We start from the raw sequence: 15,876 nt of genomic DNA, 5'->3' as shown, positions 1-15,876 counted from the left end.
TCTTACAAGCAACGAGGGCTATGAATTAAGTGGTGGTCCTGACTGCTATTAGCATTTCTGTCTATCTACATGTCCAGTAGATAAATTCATGTGAGTGTATATTTGTAACGTACTAATGTTTTTTAGATTACATTATCTCAAATTAATCCTGGTAAGCAGGAAAATACTATCATTTGCACCTAACATAAAAGCCACAGAAATCCAGAGAGATGTACTTCGCTCAGTCAGAAGGCAGCCACATCTCTAATGCTCCAGTTCACAAGTTCACTCTTTCTCTTCCTCAACCACTTCTTGTGCAATAGTGAAGCCAGGCTCTCCCACAACACTGTCCTTTTCCTTCTTCTTGAAAGTATTCTGTCTTGCTCACAGTTGTGTCCCATTTGTCTTTAAAGTAGCTGTGTATGTTTCAGGGGATGAATAACCACAGACGCACACAGACAGCTCAGTCTGGGGAGACGGGAAAAGAGCACTGCTGAGGCAGTGGGAAGGCTATTTCTCAGCATTCCTTTCAGCCCTTGGAATGGCACTGGCATGATTTACATCTGTTCTGGTTTATATTTAAAGGGGTTGAATCCTCTGAAGTTTTTAAGTTCACAGACAGCTTTTGTTTCATCACACCTGTTTATATTCTGTCTCCTCTCCCTGATCTGAGTAAGTCAGTGGGTTCTCCCTGACCAAGGTTGCTGACATGTTATACCAAGAGAGGGATTTTTAAGGAGAGAATCTAGAGAATGCAATCTTCAACAGTCTTTCAAGTCTTTAGGGTATGCAATTGCTTTCACATTATTCTGGGATGTCCATACTCCCTAGAATTTAATGTCTCCATAGCACTATCTGGGCCAGAGGGAGTTCTGCTTTTCAGAATCCTTGGGGCTGAAAGCTTGTGATTCTGAGACAGGAAAACAAGACCAACCAGGGGATTGCACTCTCTTAGACAGGCAGGTGAATTGATATGAAATCACAGCCACCTGTGGGAAATGCCCTCAACATTAGATCCTCCTCTGGCCTTACCAATAATGGCTTCCTTCAGGCTCGATTCCACAGGCAAGATGTTCTTCTCCACCAGCTCCATGGGACCTGGCCTCTGCGCTATCTTCTCATTGAGGTCATCTGCCAGTCTGGCTCTCTTTAGCTTCAGCTGCTTAGCCTGCAAGGAGGGTTCAGCTGAGGTCTCTGTTTGGGGGGAAGTAAATAATATGGCATCAATCCAGCAGTGGTCAACCTATGCACTTCAGCAGTATTTTACTTCTATTCAGAAAGGTAACTGTAGATAACAGTAGGTAACTGTACAGAAAAATAGTTGCAGATAACAATAGGTAACTATGCACTATAAAGATATTATTTATATTTAAGTTATAGAGATAACTACAGTAGCCCTTGTGACTCTAGAATAGGACAAATTCACTGTTCTCAAACTGATGTCACCCAATTCTCCTTCACCTTTTCCCTTTCAGTTGTGTCGAAAGATGCGGTGCTCAGCAGCAGCGCAGTACTCCCTCTCTGAAACTGAGGTGCTTACTAATTAGATCAAATCTGCCTCACTCCCTCCTGGATATTTTACAGTGTCTTCCCTTAGTAGAAGAGCAATCCATGGTCACCCTGTTTCATTGTTGCTCAGCTACACAAAACTGCACAATTTGAGTTCACGTAACAGATTCTTCTGAGAATCTCCATGCATGCAGTTGAATCCCTCCCACAAAATCATGCAACAGGCATGATCTTCTGCCCACTCCAACTGAAAGAAAGATTTAGGGTTCAGAGGCAAAATAGAAAGCTGTTAAGTAAGTAATTACGATAAAGTTTATTGTTGATGTTTTCCTGTTTAGCATGTGCCATACCTTCCAGAATGTGCATCCTAACCAGCTCTGATCTCTCTGGCCGGGACCGGATTTTCCGTTTCAGATAGTCCTCTGTCTGCAGCAAAAATAAGACAAGCAAGAACCAATTTCATTTGATCAGACACAGGAGCAAGGTAATCTTGGACAGCACAAACAAGAGAAACAACCATCTTTGGTTGTTACTGAGATCTAAATAAACACAGAGCAGAGAAGGGGCATATCTTCTGTCCCAGAGCACTCAGAGAATGAGCTTATGCTAAAGATGACCTTCTACTGTAATTGCCTCAGTCTAACTGTGCACTACTGCCCCACAGAACAGAAACTGGAAAGGACTTCCTCAAGAGCTGAAGCCCTCTCTTCTCCTTTTATGCAACACCACTAACTTGTGTCATGGTGAAATGCAAGACATTTCTTTTTACATTGAAGATAAATGCACTGGTTCCATTGTTAACAGCAAATACTTTCATATACTGTTGGCATTCAGGGCTGACTTGTGGTTTGGGCATATTTTATTTGTTTAAAGTTATGTTATTTGTTAAGCTGAAGACCCCATGTAGTCCCTTGGCAGGCAGAATCTAAATGCTATGACAAGACTCATTTCATTTCCAGAGCTGCTTTTAGCTCTGTCTTTGGAGAATGCGCTACAGACCAATGTAGAGAGATGACCCTGTCGGGGCTGAGCACATTACCCTTTACACAGCCCAGGAATGGGAATCTGGGAACAGTGGCTAACAGACTGGTAAGTATTGGTCATCAGGATGGGCCTTCAGAGAAAATAAAGTCAATTAGAAAACTGCACCATACTTGCTCAATTGCCCACACTAGAATATTAACTTAATAATAAGGTTTTTTAAAAAAAAAGAGGAGGAAAAAGCAAAAGCCTTTAGGACATCGGTCTTGCAAAGTCCACTGTTCCAATCCTTCCACAGTTTAAAGTGCTAACACTCCCTTACAGGTTTTAATCACAGCTGTTATTTTTTTACTTATGTTGCTTTCACTTGTAAAACAAAACTTAGCCCAGCAGTCATAACAGATTTTATTCCCCTGTAGGCTAATCAGAAAAAAAAAATATCCCCAGAGACCTTCTGAGGAACAGAAATCATCAAGAAACCCCCCCAGTTAGCAAAGGTGCTGCAAGAATTGTGATGCTTGGCTTCCTCTTTCTATAGAGCCAGAAGTCTGTGTGATTTCAGTGTTACAAGATTTGGGGGAGGATCCTCTCTATTGAATTTTCAATTTCTAATGTACTGGATAATCGAGTCCACATGCAGGTAACAGAGAAACCATACACTTTCGTCGAAGGTGGCATGAGCTCCACATGTGTCCTGGTTTCAGCTGGGACAGAGTTAATTTTCTTTCTAGTAGCTGGTATAGTGTTGCGTTTTGGATTCAGTATGAGAAGAATGTTGATAACACACTGATGTTTTCAGTTGTTGCTAAGTAGTGTTTAGACTAAGTCAAGGATTTTTCAGCTTCTGATGCCCAGCCAGCAAGAAGGCTGGAGGGGCACAAGAAGCTGGGAGGGAGCATGGCTAGGACAGCTGACCCAAACTGGCCAAAGGGATATTCCATACCATGTGACGTCATGCCCAGTATATAAACTGGGGGGAGTTGGCCTGGGAGGGGATTGCTGCTCGGGAACTAACTGGGCATCAGTCGGTGAGTGGTGAGCAACTGCATTGTGCATCATTTGTTTTGTATATTCCAATCCTATTATTATTATTGTCATTTTATTATTGTTATTATTATCATTATTAGTTTCTTCCTTACTGTTCTATTAAACTGTTCTTATCTCAACCCACAAGTTTTGTTGGTTTTTTTTTCCCGATTCTCTCCCCCATCCCACTGGGTGGGGGGGAAGTCAGCGAGCGGCTGCACGGTGCTTAGTTGCTGGCTGGGGTTAAACCACAACAACATGATAGGAGCATTTAAGGGCAAAACAGACACCACAAAAATAAAAATGTAAAGTATATGGACAGTGGGGAAGAAGAATATCAGTGACTTCCAGAAATAAGTTTCCAGGGGAAATCCAGGCACCACATTCAATAGTTTTTAGGTACAACTAGTTCACTCAGGGTTAACTACCACCACATACAAGCTAAACAACACCCCATCCAGTACATCTCTGACTACACAGCGCTGTATTACATGCAGAATCTGAATGATTCCCTTCTGCATCTCATTAACAGCTACAGGATGCCCAGAACATAAGACATACTACTCCTGACTTCCCCAAAACATTAAAGACAATATTGCATCTTACCCTGGCCCGCTCCAAACTCCTTCTTTGTTCATGAAATGCAGCTGGACTTTTCAGAGCTGTTGAGAGGAAAACATGTAGAGAATGAATTAGGATGAAGTTCTCTCGCTGCACGTCCCTTCAGGCCAACTAAGTTAACAGCAACTGCCTCCTGCATCTTTCAGCACACTGGACCAGATCTCCAGCTGGTGTAAAGCAATGTGAATTGCCATACTCCATTTGACAGCACAGGAGCTACAGGAACTGACCTGGACTTTTTGTGGGCCACTGGGAAGACTAATATGGGTACACTTCTAGTGGAACTTACCACTATTCACAAAGTTGGGTCCAAGAACATGAGTCAAAAACAGCCCCCCAACAAATGTCTTTTACAAGCTTCAACATAGAGGAAGATATCCAGGACCCTTAAGTAAGGGAATGGCACTGAAACATTGAAGAGATACATTAAATGGTTGGAAGGATGGGGGAGGATCCTAATGAACTGTAAATCCTCTTTACTACCTTTTAATGTCAAAGGAAGCTGCAAGTCTTTCCTTAATCTGCACCTGTGTTTTGTGTACATGCAAGGGCTGGTTGCAAATTCTGCAGGTCCACAGGACGTATATATTGCTCCATGTAAGAGAAACTATCATAAGAACAGGAAAGTACATCTGTCTGTTGACAGAAAACCAAGACTTGTGGAATTAACAGCAGTTCTCCATATAACAGACCTCCTCGCCCCCTCGGGCCCAGTCTAAAACCAGAGCCAAAACGGATCGTGTTTTAAGAAACTGATCCTCTGCTGTCCAGGACCGTACTAACCCTGGAGGAATCTCTCACTCTGCCTGGCTCCTCTGGAGCACACAAAGCTCACGTCCCACAGTAAAACTGGAGAAAGAGGGTGACAACAGTAAGTGTCACTAGCTCCTCACAGTTTTCCCGAATCCACAAGTAGCTTGTTTTTTAAAACAATCACATTGTGGCTTGTATTCAGAAGGGAAGGGAACATGATAATTTCTTTTTTTATTTCTGAAATACTCATATTTAAAACTGCCTGGTGAAGTTTCTGAATTACCATCAAGCTAAACGGCAAAGTTAAAAAACTTCAGCTTTAAAGATAAGTTGCAAGTCTTTTGAAGACAGAAAGCTAAACTTGTACAGTTAGTAACTGCAACGCATTGCATCTAGGTCCTATGAAATATAGTCTCCTCATATTATTTTTCACTTAAGGCCAATGATTAAATATTTCTCAAATGTAACTTCACAATGAAATCTCAAAAGACTGTTAAAAAATAAAAGCCCTTGCGTAAATGCAATGTGAGAAACCACTTCTAATGCATGAGTAGACTTCTAAACTCTTTCCTACAGAATAAAATGGAGTAGCCAAAGACAAAGTGTCAAGGCAGATACATGTTCCGCAAAATATAGATGGAGTCCCTCTAGGTTCACATCAATGAGGTAAAAAGTAGAATTTAGTCTGTATGCCAGGAATTCTGAACACACCAGGGCATCATAGATGGGATTCAGACTACGGAAGTGAATGAAGAATGATTGTAGAATAAATTAACAATAATTGAAAACTAACCATAGAGAGTGAGTATACAGACCCCTGCAACGATGGGGCAAATAGTTCCCGTTGAGATTAAAAATAGTTTTATACAATCTGGTTATGGAGAGAAATCACCAGAGAAAGTTATGTAAGCTGTGAAATGCGAGTGCACTGATTGCACTTTGGAATATGCCAAAGTAAGGGTAGAGAGATATGCTTTTGCAATAACTGCAAAAATAATACAAAAAACTTCACTGGCTAGCTGAGACATCAACTCCTGGTCAGTCTGACCATCACACATTGATGAAGAGCAAGCAACAAATAACACTGGGAAATACTCTTTTCAAGCCACATGAACTGCTTGTGAAATATGCACATGCCTGAACTTAAACATGCATTTCTTTCATTGTAGGCATATCACAGAAAAGTAAAATAAAAGTTCAGGTACACCTGGGCAAAGCTACCATGCAATATATAAGTCAGTATAAAAATCTACCCTGGAGACAAGCGAAGCAAGCCTCACTCGAGTCTTCAAAAGCTCTCTTCCACTGGAATGTGCAGGCACAGCAGTAATTCTTTACTCTCCCCTTCCTGCCTACCTCTGCTGTCAGTAAGAGGCAGCACATGAACTTTAAGTGACATTTCCCTGACCATAGCAAATGGTCAGGAAAGTCAACTGCAGGAGTTCAGTTGATGTCACAGGTAGTCCAGGAAAATTCTTGCATACAGAAGAACAAAGCAAGAAAAGAATCCCTGAGCAAAAAAAAAAAAGAAAAACCCTCCCCTCAAACACATAGACATTAAATAGTAAGTAATGCAAAACTGCCACAGGAAGAATCTTATAAAGAACAATTTCAGTCTCTCATGACTAGTCCTCTGGAAACAAGCACCGGGTTGTAGCTCTCTGGGCTGGCAACACGACAGAGAACTTCATATTCGACCTCTGAAAATGTCAAGAGGGCACAAATCCTTCACTGCTTCCCTCAGCAATCTAGGATGGGGCTGACATGTCAGAGGAGAGTATCCATTGTAAAATCATACTGCATTCCAAGCTAACTAAGCCTTGCACATTTTTCTGGCTTTGAAATGACTACATAGCCCAGAGCTGTGGAGAAACTCTGTTAACCTTACTATAGCAAATGAAAAAAAAAAAAAAAAAAAAAATCCTGTGAAGAACTCTGAAGCAGTAAGGCTCTGGGCGAGCTCTATAGGAGACCCACAGTGCAGATATGCTTTTTCCAGCTCCTACCATTGCCCTTCCCAGCCACTTGGCACTGACCCCTGCAAAACTATTCCTGCCCCCGTACCCTTCTGGCTTGCTCACCCAAGTGCTGCTTTATCCATTCCACTCAAAATTACCCATATTGACAAAGCTCTACTGTTCTCAGCCATATCAGCTATTCTGGCTCATTCTGACGATGCACGCAAATGAACAGCTTGGCTGGTGGAGCAGAAGCAGTGGTAACCAGGTAGGCATGGGGCAGCACTTCTATCACTGACACAGGATTCATGTCCACAGCCCTTTGTACCTGAAGCAGCAGATATAACCACAGAAAACAGGGATGAAGAAACTCCAATCACCTAATGCTTTCTGACTGCTCCGGCTGGATAAAATATACTAAACTATTCCTTACAGTAGTTTGTCTAACCTGTTCTTGAAGACCTCTCATGAAAAAATGCAGTATTATTGCAGAGAAATTATCCCAGTGCATAGAAGTCCTTACTGTTTAAAAAACTTTCTGAATGTCTAACTTACATTTCCTTTCCTATAATTTATACTCATTATTCCCTGCCTTACCTGCAGTCACTACAGAGAACAATTTATTCTCTTCCTCTTTGCATCTATCCCCATATATTTGAAAACTTTGGTTTTCCTCCAGTCTTCTGTTATATAAAATGACCAAAGCCAGTTGGTTCAACCTTTCTTTATAGATAACATTTTCCAGACCTTTGCTTTTTTACTCTCTTTTGGACTCCTTCCATTTGATCTGCATTTTTCTTTAAGTATAGTGTCTGAAATTGGGTATATATTCCAGCCTAGGCTTTATCAGCTTTTAAAGAGCTAAACGATTATTAAATAACACTTCTCAGTTTTATGTCCCAGCCGCTTCGCCTTTTTTGTGTACATAAAATGCATAACATGTTCACTTGTGCTTAGCTCACAAACCATGAAAGGTCTCCAGTCCTCTTCTGCAGAGCTGCTATATAGCCAGCCATTCTCCATCCCCAATTCATGCCACTGACTAGACATACCAAAACGTAGAAACTCTGCATTTTCCTTTGGTTTTGTCCTGTACTTCTCAGGTTCTCCAAATACTGTCAGTTCCAATCCTGTCCTTCTCCCAGCCTACTAACCTGCAAGCTTAATAAATATGCACAGTTCCCTTGTTTACATCAAATTACTGAAAATACTGAATAGTATCAGACACTGACCTTCTCTGTCCCCACCCCACCCAAAAGCCCTGCTCAACACAGCCTCCCAATCTGACACCAAGCCTTTATTCCAATACCGTTCTCTCACCAGTTGCATATGCAGCTTCAAGTAGTCCCAGCTTGCTTACAAAAACGTCAGGCGAGCACATGTCAAGCACCTTACTAAACCCAGTAAGTGCAAAAAGGCATTTAACATCCTGACTTCCTGGGGAGGCAGTTCAACAATTATTTAGTCTGGTGGTAGGTCCAGCTTAAGTAATGACCTCTTTTTCCCCCTTCCCCACGTCCCACACATTTCTGCCTTGCCATTGATGCTCCAATTGTATTTGTACTGCACAGGGAGCTGTACTAGGGAACTGTCACCATAAAGTAACTCCAGCACCTCCCCATGGCACTTGCCCCTCCCCAAAAAGAGGTACTAGTTAACTCAGTTCAAATCCTTGATCTAGCTAACTGTGTGGCCAGCTTCACTAGCTTTGCCAGCAAAACTTTGGGTAAGCCCATGATGAGAATAGAGTGTTGCCAGAGAAAAAAACAAAACTTGCCAAAATACAACAGTAGCATTAGCTGTTGAGAGTTTTTGTTTTCCACTGTATGCAGAAAAAAAATCCTTTCTATTTCTCTTCTACTGAGATATTTGAGAATGCAGCTGTAACTTCTGCAATGCCCAATTTCAGTTAGGTACACCTTTTGCCTACCTTTCTGATTTTGTTTCTACATTATATGTGCATGTATTTTCATCATCAATAAAGTGCAGTTACACTTTCTGCCCTCACTCTTGTACCTAGGCCTGGAACAAAGCATGTTAGCCCTCAGTTATGCTGACAAAACTGTTTGTGGATTCAGATCACAGTTGTTTTGAAAGAGTTATTTTAACCTGGATTGGTATGCTAGTTTACAGCACGGCCTCACAAATAATGGTGTCAGCAAAACTGAGCAAAAACTGCCCTGCCAGACAAAGTCAGAAACGAGAGGCTGGGTTTAAGGCCAGCACTGCAGCAGGAGCCCCCACGCTGCTGAACCGCTGCCCCTGTGTCTTAAGATTGCCCCATCCACCTTGGGAAAACAGCCTGATGTTACAAATGGCCAAATGAGCACTAAAGATGGCTTAGTGATAGAAGGGACAACGGCATCACCAGCAAAGTTTGGCACAGCACAGTCCAGCAGGTGCCCTTCACGGGGCTGCACGTCCTCTTGTCCCACGCGGACAACCACCTCAACCATCCGGCAATTTGCAACATCTACGGTTAGGAGGATGAGCTTTACCCCTCACCTTTAGATGACTGACAGCAGGATGTGATTTTCCTACCACAGATCGGCTGGCTAGCAAGGATCTCATGAAATTCCTACCACATACATCCTAGTTTTTTAGTCTCTCTGCTACTTGTTGTGGAGAATTTTGATGCTTCATCACCAGAATTCCTGAAGCATTAGTATCTTTGTGGCCACACCCTTAGCTACCACAAGAAATCTCCCTGGAGATCAATGATGCAACCACTTTGTGCCTCCACCCTGCTTCAAAAATGTTTGCAGCTATACATTGCAACTACTGTCCTTCCATCTGACCCACCAAAGCTAAGCAGCAGCACACAGGACCATCTACAATGATGCACACCTTTCCATACAAAGCACAGACATGGAAGTTACTAATCTTCGCTTCAAAGCAATGTATTAATTCCTATGAAACAGGGTCCAAAACTGCAATGCACGAGTTCAGTGTTCCCTCAGTCCAAGCCACATTTTGAAGACAGCAATGCGTGAAGGAAGGGAGATATTGCTGCAAAGCATCAAACTGGTGCTGCTATAAACAGACTGAATCAAGGCCCAAAACCCAAGCCCAAATCTCCAATAGAACAGCAGAGACAAAAAACTGGGCAAAATGGTTCAAACATTTCTGTTCAGGTTTTACCCTGCAGTGTACAAAAGCAAATTTTAGCCTTCCAAAGCTTTCAAAGATATTCATATGCAGATCTTCAAGTTCCTGTTACCTAGTGTGAGAAGTAAGTGGAATCAGAACCAAATTCAGTCACTCTAAGAATGAAACATAGCAGGGGAAGGGGACTGACCCAACTGCTGAGAAAAAGAGATCAAAATATCTGTACACCCTGCTTTTGCTTATGCAGCTGACAGAAGACACCAAGGTTTGCAAGGAACCAAATAAAGGGAAGAAAGAAAGGCAAAAGGGTCTTCACAGGTCCTCACAGCTCAAGTGTCTAGGGGGGAGGAGAGGCTGCAAAACCTTCTGCAGTCGGTAGGATTGGAGGCTATCAGACATGTAGGCTGACAGAGGAGAGATGGCACATGAGCTTTCCTTGGCCCTAGTATCTAGCTCATTGTAGACACAAGGTGACATTTGAACTGCACATCAGCTGGTCAGACAACATGCAATATTTGTAGGAAGGCTACAGCTAAATTCAAAAAACCTGAGTCAAGTATTCTGCTCTTCAGTTAGATCAGTTCCTGAGGGAAAAGTAAAATCTTCCTTTGCTATGACAGAGAGAAGCTCATGTCATGTCCAAACCCGACCTCAGATATGCTGACTTATTGCAGAACGGCAGAAGGCCTTCTGCTGCAGCTATTCACCCCTGCTCGCAACCAAATTCTAGTTTCTCTCTCTTGTTTACTATGCTTTCGTAAAAAGATGAGATAAAGTGCTGCAAATAGGCTCGATGACTTCCTCTGTCAGTTCAGGGTGGGGCTCCCACCCCATAGCATTTGGTGTGTAGCATCTGGTAAGAAACATAAAACTTGAACCACAGAGCAAGGCAGCTGGCAATTTCTTCCTCCCTTCATCTTCACTCCACTTCCAAAAAATATTTCTCACAGCATGGAAGAAAAAAGTATTCAAAAACTGGGTTCCTCCCCACGTTGTTACTGTTGCCAGCACTGCCAAAGCATGACATTACAGTTACAGTGCTACAGCTTTACCGAGTCTTCTGTATTACCGAGCTATTCCAATCAATAGAGAAACGGCATGGAAGGTGGCAGCCGAATAAAGGCCATGTTAGCTAGACTATTTGGTGAGGCTCAGGCTGTTATGGAAGCCAGAGCCGAAGAAGTCCTGCCTCACTGACACCCTACCTCACAGAGCCACCCCTTCTCCTGCATCAACACTCAGGAGCCTGCACAGCTCACGGAGCTGTTGCTCCCCCAAAAAGCCACTTTCCAGCTCCCTGAACTGGGCATCTCTACAGGTGGGACTGCGGTACCCTGCCTCAGATCAGCTCAGCTCACCCCGGAGCCACGCACCAGCCGAGCTGCTTCCAACGCCTGAACCAAGCAAGCACCTCTCCAGAGCCCACATCCACAACTCAGCAAAACTGTCAGTAACTTTATTACAGCAGTACCTCCCTTACAAAACAGCTGAAGTTTAAGATTTTCGCTAGTTTTAACTGTGCAAAAGCCTGAAGAATAGGTTTGTCACAGCAAACAGGCAAAATTATTGACAGAAAGGGCTAAGATTTTTCAACTGAGTTAATTTAAACTCTAACAGATATGTGTAATTTCTCAGAAAGTTCATCCTCTTGAGGAGCAAAATGGAAATTGTCACCCATGGTAACAGTTATCAGATCTATGGGTGACTGTGGCTACAGCTTTGTGTCAAAGAACATTTATAGCAAATACAGATAATGTATAACCAACTCCGTCCATTGCCATTAACTCTTGGCATTCAAAAGACATTGCCTAAATCCTGAAATGAAAAATAAAGACAACAAAGCTTCATTACAATTAGGATTATGCCACCTCCAAACTGAAGAGGAAAAGGGAGACAAGGAACTTCTACTGGGAACCCTTCGATCTGTGCATTCCTACACCAGACTTCATGCCTGCTTCTTGGATGGACAATCGCCCTTTGCAAAGTCTTCTGACAACTTTATGGAGTGCCCAGGCTGGGGGAGGCATGGGGCCATGAGAAGAAAAAGGAGAGACCATTCCCAGCCAACAAGTAAGAATGAACCCAAGACAAACATGTTTTACTCTCCTGAATTATTACATTTCTCTTGCAACTGGCAGAGTTAGATCTTTTATCATTGCAGGGATGAAGGACTAAACGCAACCTATCAAACCCCTGAGCACGGCCTTTTCTTTCTACAACCTCAGAAAGGGCAAACAGCACATTTCCATTACGAACACAATGAACTTTCCTACTCCAACCATGTCTTATTAATCACGGATGATATAAACACATGGAAAACAAACACAGACAGCTATCTAAAAATATAAACAAACCAGGTGCAGCTATTAGGCCCCTGACAATGAGGCGCTCAGCTTAAATGTACAGACTCCTTCTCCACACAAAGCCTCAAGGCTTTGAAATTGTGCTTCAAGAGAAGAGATCAAAGTCACAAGAACCAGCAAATAATTCCTGGGAGACAAGTTACAGGTAGATGATCAAATTCAAATAAAACCAGTTACAGATTTCTGTGTTACGTGCCACAAACAGAAATACAGCTGCAAGCATCCTCTAAAGTTTTATTTGTCTTATGATACCTGCTTAGTGCTCCAGTCTTACTCTCAGAGCATGACATCGAGTCTATCAAAAGTCTCACTGCAGCCTCTGTATTTGAGGTCCTATTCTGTACACAATGAACCAGGAAATAGCAAGGTTTCAGAGGTTAAATCGAGCGTTAAAAAACGTTGTTATTATTTTAAGATCTTAAAGACTTTACGGGTTTGAACATTTTATTAAACAAGTCTGGGAGTAACGATATTTACAGTCCATATGTTTGTTTTTAACTCCTTATCCTAAATGAAAGTACAGTTTCAGCTTGTTTTATGGAAAAAAGCTATGAAAGTGAAGCAGTCACCAATGGGCAGAACAGCAGACACTAGATGGCAGGGAAGTAAAAATTTGTATTTTTGTTTTGTTACTATAAATATATTCCAAAAACTATAGGGAACGTCACTACAAAGACCTGATGTGTAAAGCAGTGAGAGAATGACAGGAACACGTTACGCAGCAGAGATAGGTAAAGCAGGAAGAGCTCTTTTGGGGTGTTAAAGCAATTGGTTTAATCTGCAGTTCAAACATAACACACAACAATCCTGAAATGTCGACTGTGTAGCTACACTGCAACACTTCCAAATCAGTAAAACTCCACACAGGCATAGCAGTTCATCTTCTACCCTAGCCTTAAAATACTGTTGAGGCATTAAGAATTGCACCTGAAGTCATCAGCATGATTGCAGAACAGTTCCTGCCATGAAAAATACTACACATGTAGATAACTGTGTATGTTCCAACAGCTTACTGTCTCTCCTTTCTTTGACATACATCAAAAGATGCTATTTCGCAATCAACAGTTAAACAATTCATAAAGCTAGGTTTTTTGTTTTCTTTTGTTTCTGACAACACTTAATATATTTTGCTGTAGCTATTGTTTCTAACAGGAACCTGAAGTTGACTATATCCTCAAAGGACAGGTCTCCTTCAACTACTGCCCCATATACTATATTGGCAAGTTTCAGGTTTAAAACTGGCAGCTTCATAAGAAAATATGAACATGAATAAAATATTAAACATACAGCTATGCAATAAAGTTGGAAGTGCATAATTTTCATCAACCAAATTACTTTTTTTTAAATTGAGAAGTGGTTAGACTATCAGGTAAAGACTAAAGCAGCAGTATCATTTTTAGCTACCCTACACAAACACAAGTGTGGATGTATGGCCAAATTTGGGGGCTGAGATGTTAAAGTCTAGAGAGATGGTTTAACTTTAGAAATTCACAGGTAGCAAGCATTTTGCCTCCTGAAATCAATAACTCAAAGATCCTTGTTTTCTTGTGATGGTAGCTGTGCTGGATGCGGAAGACCAGTTACAAGCTTTGCCTCAATGATGATCAACACTGATATGCCAAAGCATAACCTGTGCTCTGTATCCTTAAATCACTAAGTGTCCCCAGTAAATGCCAATTCCTTTAGAATTAATTCTAAGCAATGTCTCACAGCTCCCTAAAAAGCAAATACTCTATTTTAGTTATACAACAAATATTAAATTTTCTCCATTAACCTTATGGGTACAAAAAAAATGCAGCTAGTGATATGAGAGGCCTAATGAGATTATAATCATTAGACTGCCTGCTGTATTACAATCATTCCTAATCGCGTGACATGTTGCGACTGAACTATGGCACGCTCTCCATGTGTAGTCTGGAGATAAAATACACTCTCCTCAGGAGAGTTTGAAACCCAGCAGCACAAGATTCACAAATCTTGCATTCTAAAATATGCTCAAGCAACAAACAGGCTGCAAGTCCAAGCAGAAAACTGCATCAGAGCATTGGTAATGCAGACTTACAGCATGGAAACACCTCAGCACCTGTAAAAACAGTCCCATTAGAAAAACAGCACAAATTCCATCATTTTTGGATTCTACATAGATTCATGCATTCTGCATATACTGCATCCTGGAATACAGTCAGAGTAGTTGGATGTGGGCACAAAAACTAGCAAACATCAGATACAGAGAAATGAAAAAGAAGCTCCTGGAAATTCTCTGCCTGTACTACAGCCACCCTCCTTCTAAGCTCTCGGTCCAGACGATGCCCTTTTCAAAGGCTGCCTGTGTCATCTTTCAGATATTCACAAAGCAGTGCTATAGAGCAACACAAGGCACATTCCCAGAAACTATCTTCTACTTCTGTTTCGCCTGCTTAGGTGAATCTGATGGTCGCAACAGCTTTCCTACAGGATTGTGCCACATGACAACCTTGCACGCTCGCCTGTATTTTGTGTTTGCAGCCAGAAGCCAAACATCACAATCCTGATGGGTAAAACAATGGGCATGTGAAGCTTTAAACCTTGCAAAAGAGAAAAAGTGCGACATATTTTGCAAAGCAGAGTATTGCTACATTTGGCAAACGTCTTTCCCCTAAAATTTTTTGCTGGTTTAGTTGAAGATACTTTCCACATGTCATTCTACTCAGATGCACATTATCTACTGTTTTAAACATTCTTTTCAAGGGTGGAAAACTGGGTGTTTAATACTCCCCCAAAAAACCTTACAATAGCTGTAACCTTTGAATTCAATACTGTAGAAACTGACAGCATCTGACTGTTCTTCTACAGCATGACAGAGTTCAAAGTGTTGAGCACAGACAGCAGATTTTGTTTAGTTTGCATTTTATGAGGACGAGCAGATGAAAATCCCTTCTGCATAGCTACAAAAAAATGCAAATAGCAAAACAGCTTGTCCATTTGCACTATCAGAAAATAGGCCAAAACCTGAATAAATACAAACACTCAGCTCTCCTTGTTTCTAGATACAGTCCTTCTGGCTCAAATAACAGGTGTGTCAGATGCAGATGAAGACTTGCTTCCCACCTCTTTTCTATGGGCAATTGAGAATTTTAATCTTCCACTGATGAATCCTGCTACTAGTAAAAGGTTACACAAAGTCATAACAGAAAAGCAAGAAGAATTAATGAAGCATAATACCCAATTATTTTGAATCCTCTGTCACTGCTTATAAACGCTTTATTTCTTACTACAATACACTAATCTTTTAGTGAAGCGTAGCCCTACTGTAGGTGGCTGGTGGGTTGGAAAGGTTATTCAAGCGAGATTAAGTGTACTTGGTAAAAAAATGTTGAAACATTTGCCTTTCCTCTCTACTATATAAACAAAATTCCACATGGGAACAAAGTAAGCAATTCCCAGCTCTGTTCTGAACAAGCAAGCAGGAATGGTGTAACTCTCACTTCAATGTGACACAAACGTGTCTTCTCCCACTTCCCAGGTTTACAGTGTCCAAAAACCTTGTGTTGATGGAAGCCTTGAAATAAAATTTCTCTTTTAGGGCACCAAGCTGAATC

The 15,876-nt window shown here is 41.6% G+C and overlaps 1 protein-coding gene across 2 annotated transcripts in view; it reads right to left on the bottom strand.

The window, feature by feature from the left end:
- Positions 1 to 15,876, bottom strand: part of MRTFA (myocardin related transcription factor A) — an 80,570-nt gene that overhangs the window by 12,509 nt on the left and 52,185 nt on the right. For both annotated transcript variants that reach the window (XM_069807148.1, XM_069807147.1), the window contains exons 3-5: positions 4,102 to 4,157; positions 1,839 to 1,914; positions 1,012 to 1,173 (exon numbers count right to left, since the gene is read on the bottom strand). In XM_069807148.1, the coding sequence (XP_069663249.1) occupies positions 1,012 to 1,173; positions 1,839 to 1,914; positions 4,102 to 4,157 (294 nt within the window). The remainder of the gene's footprint in view (positions 1 to 1,011; positions 1,174 to 1,838; positions 1,915 to 4,101; positions 4,158 to 15,876) is intronic.

The sequence above is a fragment of the Haliaeetus albicilla genome, chromosome 19 (genome assembly GCF_947461875.1).
Source record: "Haliaeetus albicilla chromosome 19, bHalAlb1.1, whole genome shotgun sequence".
Classification (NCBI taxonomy): Eukaryota; Metazoa; Chordata; class Aves; order Accipitriformes; family Accipitridae; genus Haliaeetus; species Haliaeetus albicilla.
Note: the sequence above shows the minus strand (reverse complement) of the source record. Positions and strands in the feature narration are given on the sequence as shown.